The 10,474-nt window shown below is 37.2% G+C and overlaps 1 protein-coding gene across 2 annotated transcripts; it reads left to right on the top strand.

Moving 5' to 3' along the window:
• The first annotated feature begins 451 nt into the window (after positions 1–451).
• Positions 452–9,982, top strand: Su(dx) (Suppressor of deltex). Of its 2 annotated transcripts, XM_073080383.1 has the most exons (14): positions 452–541; positions 734–796; positions 1,292–1,426; positions 1,718–2,005; positions 2,091–2,329; positions 2,623–2,849; positions 3,221–3,507; positions 4,819–5,045; positions 6,396–6,689; positions 6,934–7,434; positions 7,758–7,853; positions 8,529–8,681; positions 9,226–9,357; positions 9,564–9,982. In XM_073080383.1, exons 3-14 carry the CDS (start codon positions 1,357–1,359, stop codon positions 9,699–9,701), a joined length of 2,652 nt encoding a protein of 883 aa, XP_072936484.1. In that variant the 5' UTR covers positions 452–541; positions 734–796; positions 1,292–1,356; the 3' UTR covers positions 9,702–9,982. The 2 variants fall into 2 exon arrangements, with proteins under 2 accessions (XP_072936484.1, XP_072936483.1); XM_073080382.1 differs by lacking the exon at positions 452–541 and having other exon boundaries at positions 548–796.
• Positions 9,983–10,474: the final 492 nt, after the last annotated feature.

The raw sequence follows: 10,474 nt of genomic DNA, 5'->3' as shown, positions 1-10,474 counted from the left end.
AATCATTTTGAAAGCCTTCATGGAATTCATTAACGTGCAATATTTTTTTGCATTATTCAGATTATCATTCTTGTTGGCTATAGCAGTGGAACAGGACAGGGTTGCCAAGTTTGCGGTATTGTACACTAATTTAGGTAAATATGTGCTATTTGAATAATACATTATGTCCGACAGATATATTTAAGGTTTTAGATTACTCATATATATATTTTATACATGTCCTTGTAATTTTACACGTATACAGTATAGTTAGTTTCGTACTCGCAGTTACGTGAATTTTACCTTTCCTTCTCTTTAATGGATTGTACCTTTAGAGTTCACTGTCCTGTATTTTTGACTCAATTTCATATTTCATAAGTTTTTATCGTGCTCCTTTCGATAAAATAATATAAACAATTTTAATATAATATAATTCATTGATTTTGGAGTCTTGACACTTTTAGTTGGCAATAGTGGGTCATTTGGTATATTACAATGGTTTTTACTTGACGGACTGTTGTTGTTGGTTTTGGTTTGACTTTGGAGTTCGAAAGTATCTGTGGTAATGACTAACTTGTGACTAATTATTTTCAGAATTATTTTTGTTTACTACAACGTAGATATGTTCAAATGATTGGTGTAAAATTATAATGTTAAAATCTATCATGCCAATGTCTCCTATGTTCGCACGGTGAAGTTTTTTGTATTAAACAAGTTTGTGATCAAATCGTATGTTCTTGTCCATTTCTTTCAGACTTCAGTAAGATAAGACAACGATAATGACCTAATCTACAGGATTTCGTCGTTGCCGTGTATGGTACAGTATATTTTCAATTTATTTGTAACTTTTGGTGTAATTTACATACGATTTTTGCCTAATTACAGATGTAAGGTCTTGTATTGTAGTTACAATACTAGATACCTACATTTATTAAAATAACATGAGTTGAAGTACATGCCATTATTCTCGTAATATGTATTGTTATCTGTAATCATGACACATAAATTATAAATAAAATTATAACCACTATATAGTCAATATGTAGTAAAAGACCTAGTTTTTTGATATTACCATTATTTTCCTCATTAGTATAGTTTCTGTGATGAATTTTATATGAAGTACTCCTTTGCATAAACTAATGTTCTTTTGTTATTTTCTTTTGGTTCTGCTTCATAACACCTGTCTTTTAATTTTGTGGACAAACAATAATTTATAAACATCCTATGTAGTAAAACAATAGTTTATTACTTTAATAGTTATTTCAATGAGCAATATTAATATGACCTTGCTACAACATTATATACATTTTAGGTGCATACTATAAAAGTGTTATGGAAAGTCCAATTTCAGTGATAATATGAATTGATAATATCACTATGACAGAAACGGTGTCTACACTTACAACTCCTATTTCTTTGGCCACATATCATCAACTTAGTTTAACAGGTAAGCAATTATAGGTATATTAGTAGTTTACATTACTGTTTTCCTTATCTTTTCACATTGTACATCATGTTTGCATTTGTCTGTGATGGTGTTATTCAATACTAAATATAAACAAGTGCATACTTATATTATGTATGGGTATATATGATTGCACTTAACTGTGTATTGTTTCTGATATAATTTCACTTTTAATACCTAAACATGTTATACACAATAAATACTAATTTATGAAGTAGTTAGTAAAAAAATTAATTATTGTGTAATATGTATTTTACTATTGGATTGTTCCAGTTGAATCTGCAAGTATTAGAAATTCTGGCCTCTTTAAACCAAATCCATATTTACAAGTGACAATAGATGATAAAGTTTCAAGAAGAACAGAAGTAATTAAAAACACTTTACACCCAAAATGGAAGGAAGATTTCACAGTGTTGGTGACCCCAGTATCACAGATGTTGTTTCGACTCGCAGACCACCATAGTTTCAGGAAAGACAATATTATTGGAGAAAAAAGAGTTAATCTTTTAAAAATCCTTTTATATTTTAATGGAAAATGTGAAAACATAGAGTTGACAATAGGTACATTTTTTATATATTATTTTCAGCATACAAATTATTTATACAATTTTTTTATTGGTCTTCTATATATTAAATGTCCTTACAGATTTGATGAAAACTGTATCCCACGATAGTTCAACAACTAATACGGAAGTAAAGGCAGCTGAGTTGGTTCTGCTACTCAATGGATTGCGAATTGATCCATCTGTACTGAGCCAATCTCATGAAGTTTTTGGTGAATCATTGAATTCTCGCACTCCCCTCAATGATGGTGTCCGTGCCAGAATCCGGTTACGGAATAATTTGGAGACATTGAGAACTATGATGAGAACTCAAGTATTACGGGTGAGTGAGGTTTAGTACCACTTAAATTAATTGACCTTGTGATGTAAACCTCTAAAATGACATTGATTTTTTTGTTGAACATTTGTGTTGCAATTCTAAATTGCATTCTCTTGTAAACTTAACAACATTTTAATATTAAATGAGGTAGGTTTAGTTTTTATCTTTGAGATGCTTTTAATTAATTAATGGGAGAAATGAAATGTACAAATATGAGGTACAGTTGACGTACCAAGTGCTAAAATGTAATATATCATGTAAATTCTTTAAATAAAAAATATTCGGTTGTATTTTAGCCGCCGCCGGGGCCGCCGCCGCTGAGCAACGGCACGGTGTCGGGCGTGCCGGCGCTGGAGAGCGGCGCGGGCCCGTCGCACCAGGAGGCGCCCGAGGCGGCCGGCAGCGCGCCGCAGCCCGCGCCCGCCGCCGCGCCCGCCGCGCCGCCCGCCGCCGCCACGCAACCCTCCGCAGAGGAACCGTTGCCGCCCGGATGGGAAATGCGATACGATGTATACGGCCGAAGGTGAGTGTTGATGGGTCTTATGCTGTTTGATTTCTTGTTATTGTTGGTTCATGCATATCATTCGTTTTCGACTTCCTGTACGTTAATAAGTTCGTATATACGATGTGATAAACATTCTCAGAATATGTAATCAAACAATATAGTATGGCATTACATCAACACTAAACAATTGACAATGTTTTGTACACAATTTCATTTGCCTGATTTTTGTAAATGGTTTTTTCATATGAATGATCCCTATTTAAAATGTAAACACATTTTTTTTATAAATTCTTGTTATTTTCTTTGCAGCTCCTTGCTATTAAACAATATATTGTTAATAATGTGTGATGAATTTATATTACAACATAATGGTTATCTGCAATACTCAGGTACTACGTGGACCACAACACGCGGTCGACGTCGTGGGAGCGGCCGCAGCCGCTGCCGATGGGCTGGGAGGTGCGGCGCGACGCGCGCGGCCGCGTGTACTACGTGGACCACAACACGCGCACCACGACGTGGCAGCGGCCCGACACGGAGCGGCTGGCGCGCTTCCAGCACTGGCGCGGCGAGCGCCGCCACGTGGTCGCGCAGGGCAACCAGCGCTTCCTGTACCCGCCGCCGCAGCCGCCGCACCCGCCGCACCGCTCCGACGCCGATCACGAGCTCAACGCTGGTACGTACCACTACACGCTCATTAAATTGGAAGTCATATTTTCTAGGAATCTACCTCTGTCGATCCTCGTTTTGCACTGTTACTTAATTTAAGCGTAAATGCGGGAGCTCTATATAGATAAGAATACATTTCGACATTTTCAAGTGAAAAGATAAAGTATCCTAGAATTATCCAAAGTTTTCCAGATTTTTACATTACTTTGCCATGGTCCTATTACTTTAAATGAGTTCTCCGCTGCACTGATTAGAGCAGATTTGTAGACTTAATATACTTTTGTAAACATTATGAGAGTGCATAAGCAGTGGCATTTTTTCACAGTGTTTTCCTTGATTGATATAACTAGTAATTTAACCTTGATCAAGCAATGATCATTTATTTTTTATGTATATTTCATACCTATCTTTCAAACAATAAACAGACCATGAAAAAATTCAGAAAAATTGATCAACAAAATAATCAAAAAGATGATTTCGTTATCGTTTATTGTAGGTATGTTTAATAAAATTTTGATTAAGCCTATAGAGTAATATTCTAATTGATAAGTAATAATATATTCATTTTATACACTTTCAGATACATAAATGATAAATTTCATAAATATAATGCTTGTTTGTGCTAATTTAAAGTATATGTCAGTATTATCATAAATTGTATGCTGCACAAGTTATCGCTTATCAAGATTAAAACGTAAGAGACTTAATTTCTTATCTTACATTCCCCTATTTACATATCTTTTCATACATTTTGGTCAATTATATTATCAGTGTTAATTACATATATAAAACTATTATCAATTATTTACATTGAATTATATAAATCTATGTAGGCATGTAGGGATATGCTTGTATTATTTTGTTAAATTGTTGAGCACAACCATACTTTTGATTTGAGTAATTAACTGAACACTTATACTTCCTTACATTTGAGTGTCAGATAGAATGTTACTCATTTATTTACCTTGATACATAAGTATAAGTATGACTTCCTTACCACACCAATATAAATTTTATGTGAGGTAAAGTGATATTTGTCTCGGTGATATACAATGAATATGAGTAGCTATTTCGACTTGCGACTATATGCATATTATAAAAGGGAGGATGCTTGGGATTTTCAGACTACCCCCACAGACTTAACACTGGCGCAAATAAAAAAAGGATTGCTGACCAGACATTGTATAATTATATTGTTTTCAAGTTTATATGTTTATGTCTATATGTTTAAAGTTATAGAGCTATGCCGACGACTAGTATTACCGTGTCATCAACGTGTAAAACTCGCTGGTATTATAAGATTTCTGTTGCATCGCAGGTACCAGCAGCGGCACGTCGACCGCGAGCGCGGCGAGCTCCACGAGCGCGGCGCCGCCCTCGATCACAGCGAGCGCGGGCGCGGGCGCGGGAGCGAGCGCGGCGGCGGCGGACGACGCGCTGGGCGCGCTGCCGGCCGGCTGGGAGCGCCGCGTGCAGCCCGACGGACGCGTCTACTTTGTTAATCATAAGAATCGCACCACGCAATGGGAGGATCCGCGAACTCAGGTATGCCTACACCATTGATTAGTAAAGATTACTCACTCCTAACAATAAAATGTAACCAGTTTTGACAATTGAAATTGTCACTCTCATCTATTTTCGTGTTTGACAAATATAAAAAAATGTAGTTTTTAGATCATTTACGAATGAAACGATATTTCTCCGCACTTTTTCTTCGATTACGTGTTTGCTCCACTTAACTGCACATGTTGGCATTGTTCCGCGTAAACCATGACAGCCATTAAATGACTGATGCATTGTCAGCCGTTTAAGCCATTTAATGACTTCCTTCAATTACAAGGCAGTGAGATATCTGTACTTATCTATGGCCTACACCTTTATTTTACTAAGCTGGAATGCCCAGGAAAAGTATGTCTCCCTTTCCGCACCCTACAAACTAGAAATCAGCAACGCTTAACACCGCTGTTATTAGGCAGAAATAATTGTGACGGTGGTACTGACAGAGTTGAATCACAGAGGGTTTCTTTTTTATCCAAGGCCTGGTGGTAACGTGTGTGTATTTAAATATGTAGTTTTGTAAGTAGTATAAAAATAAAAAAGGCGCACGTGTCCGTACGTACACGCATATTGTATGTAAAAGGTTATACTTGGCGTAAATAATAATACATAGTTATGCCAGTTAACGCGAATTATTTGCTTCGTGGAATATGTAATCAATAAGATTCACATATTCGAAGTAATACTCCTTTTTACGCATGTGGGAAAATATACGAATAATGTCTTTAATTTTACTTGACTATGTTATCTAAAGTTTATTATCAATGACAGTGACAGTAGCACGTAAATAAAAAAAGGAAATAAGTTTGACAAACAAAAGATATCTTAACTGTTATAAAGATATTGATATAAATATTTATTTTCATGTATTAAATCGGCATGCGTAACTCTGTCAAAATATAAATATATAATGTAGTGTTTCTCAGTTTAAATATATGATATGTATTTCTGCCTAATAACAGCTGTGTTAGGCGCTGCTATGTTCCGTTTTGAAGGGTGTGGTATGGGAGACATATTTTTCCGAGGCATTCCAGCTTAGTCCTCAGGGGTAGTGGCGCATCTCTGGCCGACTTCAGGTAGGAATATCTAATCCCATCTGGGGTTGATTACAGATGTCCATGGGCGGCAGTAGCCACTTACCATCAGGTGGACTGCATGCTCGTCTGTGTTCGGATTTGCACAATCGAACTGATCAGCGATTACACGTTTTTGCATAGTTGCAATTGACGCGCAATCGCTTTCTTTAAATTAGTTTCATTAACATACCAGAAACAAGAACTCTTTTCAGTCTGCTACTCCTATATTATAAAAAAAAAACACTAAATTTTCTGTTTCTAGGGCCAGGAGGTGAGCGCGCTGGAGGAGACGCTGCCGGCCGGCTGGGAGATCCGCTTCACGGAGGAGGGCACGCGGTACTTCGTGGACCACAACACGCGCACCACCACATTCCAGGACCCGCGGCCGGGCGCGCCGCGCGGCGCTCACGGCGCGTACGGCGTGCCGCGCGCCTACGAGCGCTCCTTCCGCTGGAAGCTCAGCCAGTTCCGCTACCTGTGCCAGAGCAACGCGCTGCCCAGCCACATCAAGATCACGCTGTCGCGGCAGACGCTCTTTGAGGACTCCTATCATCAGGTGGGGAGAAATCTGGTGTTCATGTATCACGAATATTACGTGATGGCCCTGTATAATTGTTTCTATTACGAACCATATCATAAATACATCACATAAATTATTATCAATATTGATATAAAGTTTAAGTAAATATTACTGTCATTTCTACCTGTTGGTTTAATTGTTTAAATAATACGAAATTATATATTATTTTGCTTCATTTACGATTTCACAATATATTAAACCAAATTGTCATGTGTTTCAGATTATGAGGCTACCTGCTTATGAACTACGAAGGCGATTGTATATAATATTCCGTGGGGAAGAGGGCTTAGATTATGGTGGTGTTAGTCGGGAATGGTTCTTCTTGCTGTCACACGAAGTTTTAAATCCTATGTATTGTCTCTTTGAGTATGCTAACAAGAATAACTACAGTTTACAAATAAATCCGGCCAGTTACGTCAATCCCGATCATTTGTTGTACTTCAAGTTTATAGGCAGATTCATAGCGATGGCTTTATATCACGGTAGATTTATATATTCGGGATTCACTATGCCTTTTTACAAAAGAATGTTAAACAAGAAACTCACTATGAAAGACATTGAATCTATAGACCCGGAGTTTTACAACTCGCTAGTGTGGATCCGGGATAACGATATAGACGAGTGCGGACTGGAGATGTGGTTCAGCGTGGATTTCGAGGTGCTGGGGCAGGTCATACACCACGAGCTTAAGCCTTCCGGCGATAAGGAGCGCGTCACGGAGGTAATCTTAAGTGCTTACGTATCTATACACGATGTTATTGTCGGATGTTGCGCGTAATTCTTAAATTTTATTGCGTTATAAGTTAATGTAAGATTCCAAATATGTATGAAATATGATGAGAATTGATTTAACTAGCATTCAAGCTATCTTTATGGTGGTTGATTCATAGCCGTCAAGTATTCTTTAAATCATTTAAGTAATTTCATGTGTTGTTTCTACTTAAGAGGTCAGACATCTTCCAAATAATTAGTAAACCGTAGATTGTACCCAATTACTACACCATAAAATTTCGATTGAATTAATCAATAATATGTGTTTTACAGGCCAACAAAGAACAGTATCTGCAGTTAGTTACACAATGGAGAATGACGCGAGGTATAGAAGAACAAACATCAGCCTTCCTTGACGGTTTTAATGAGGTGAGTTGGCAAATATATTATTGTTTTATGGTTTGATAGTTAAATAATAAAATAGCAGCAGCAATAACAGATTTGTTAAGTTGTATGCTACCCTTCTATTTGATTATTATTTAGAAGTAAACAAAGAATAGATGTGTAAGGGTGGTAAAATTAATAACTTTTTATAAACCTATACAGTACTTATGCTACTTTTTTTATGACGTGACAGAAAATAGCTAAAAATATATATCTATGTATTTCTAAATCGACAAGTGTTGCAGAAGACATTGCCCTTGCTTTATGTAGTACTCTCATTAGTGTGTTTAAAAGATTATTGTATGCAAATGCAAAAATATATTTCGGAATTGGTGGTTCTTTATCGCTCATCGTAATCTTCTGAGGGCTTCAGTGGTCATTATTACAACACAAGAATTACTTCGATTAGAATTAACTTAGATAGGCAGGTATAAGTAGCTCGAGGAACGCGTGATAATTTTAGTGTCCGCACCGGCCGACCCCCAACATTAAAACTACCTCTCCTCTCGCTCGCAAGCCCGGTCAGTTCCCACCCCGGCGCTTTCCAACACTAACTTTATCAAGTGCCACTAGATGGCGCTAGCGCTCCGGAAGCGCCTCAGTACCGCCATTTTCGACATATATATCTTTGTTTAGTTAAACTTTATTTTGTTTGTTTAGGTGGTTCCTTTGGAATGGTTGAAGTATTTCGACGAGCGTGAGCTGGAGCTGATGCTGTGCGGCATGCAGGAGGTGGACGTGGACGACTGGGCGCGCAACACCATCTACCGGCACTACACGCGCACCAGCAAGCAGGTTGTGTGGTTCTGGCAGGTGAGCTAATTTGAACCCATTATTGACCCATTGCTGGATAAGAGCTTATCGAAACCCTGCTTGGATTGGGCCATAGGGCCTCCTGTTGGCCAAGTGTGAATTACTAGACTTATCACACCTTTGAGTTTTTTTTAAATGACTTGGATGTGTAGGTTTCCTCACAATGTTTTCCTTCATAGTTTAAGCAAGATTTTAATACGCCTTTAATAAAAAAAAAAACAGAGGTGCCTAGAGTTTGAACCTAGACCTGGGGCTAGGTTTGCCTAGGCTTTAATTCTGCCATGGCAATGGGGTAATACAGGGCAGTCCCCGTATTTATCAGTAATAACGGTAGATTTTTATGTAAACTTCAGAAGTCACAGATAAAGAACTCGAAAGGAACTTATCTGCCTGAATGGAACTGAATATTCTAGAAGGCTAAATGAAAAGCAAACAAATATAATTCAAACTCCATATAATTGTTTTGCTGATGTCATGCCTGAATACAATTGAATCCCACCATTATATTATGAAATTGATAGTTAAAAATTGTTTTCATTTACAGTTTGTGCGTCAAATGGATAATGAAAAACGAGCAAGGTTGCTACAGTTTGTAACTGGTACATGCAGAGTTCCTGTTGGTGGTTTTGCTGAGTTGATGGGATCAAATGGGCCACAGCGTTTCTGTATAGAAAAGGTAACATTCTGGATATTACTTACATCAATTTAATTACTTCAAAAAACGCATACTCTTACTTAAAATAATAATACAATATGATGACCAAAACATGTACAAAATTAGCCACAATGATAGATGGGTGGCCTTGCACAGGCAAAAAGAAATAAAAAACAGATTACCAATAACCATGCCCTTTAATCATATCATATTATTTTGTTTTCCAGGTTGGCAAAGATACGTGGCTTCCTAGATCACACACATGCTTCAACAGACTCGATTTACCACCATATAAAAGTTATGAACAATTATGTGAAAAACTAAACTACGCTATTGAAGAAACTGAAGGATTTGGCCAGGAGTAAAAATATATATGTATATTTGCTAGTAACATTATTGAAATAATGTAAATTATTATCACATTAACTGCACCAACCTCCATTAGAGAGGCATTATTCACCAATGGGATTGGTGCGGTCGTAAAAAGACCAACCAAATACTTGTATGAATATTTGTTTTAACAATAATTTTATAATAATTGTGTAGATATCATTAGTGTATTATGTCAGTTGTATAAGATAAATATTTTGTTTGAACTATATTTAAAAAGTTCGTCTATGAAGTTCAATAAAAACTTTACTGGTGATTTCTTTTGTTTCTATTAATAACATCACCTTCTCGACAAGTAATGCTATGCAGGAAAAGGGCGTATATCGATAATTTTCACTATGAGTCCCATTTTTACCTGTATATTGGCATGTTTTACGATTTTTATCTAATAAAATAAACTGTTTTCGAACAATGTGCTACTGATATCTATGGGTTCGTACACAAAACTGCGATGCGACGTCGCATCGCAAAAATCTGCGAGCTCCCTCGACGCATCGCAAGAACTTGCGAATTGATTCGCATCGCACAGTGGTTGTTGTTGTTGGTCACCCTGAGAGACGCTACGCCGCACGATATCGCATCGCAGCAATTCGCATCGCAATTTTCTGCGTTGCGAATTCGCATCGCGTCGCATCGCAGTTTTGTGTTCGAGCCCTATGATAGAACGAAGTGGAATTTTAAATTGTCTTCCATGCTATTATACCATTAATATTTATTAAGTTAAAAGGTTGAATTACTTAGTTAACCC

This window comes from Epargyreus clarus, unplaced genomic scaffold (assembly GCF_041222505.1).
Source record: "Epargyreus clarus isolate Ecla_fem2 unplaced genomic scaffold, WU_Ecla_fem_2.2 ptg000015l, whole genome shotgun sequence".
Taxonomy (NCBI): Eukaryota; Metazoa; Arthropoda; class Insecta; order Lepidoptera; family Hesperiidae; genus Epargyreus; species Epargyreus clarus.
This window is presented reverse-complemented; position numbering and strand designations above follow the sequence as displayed.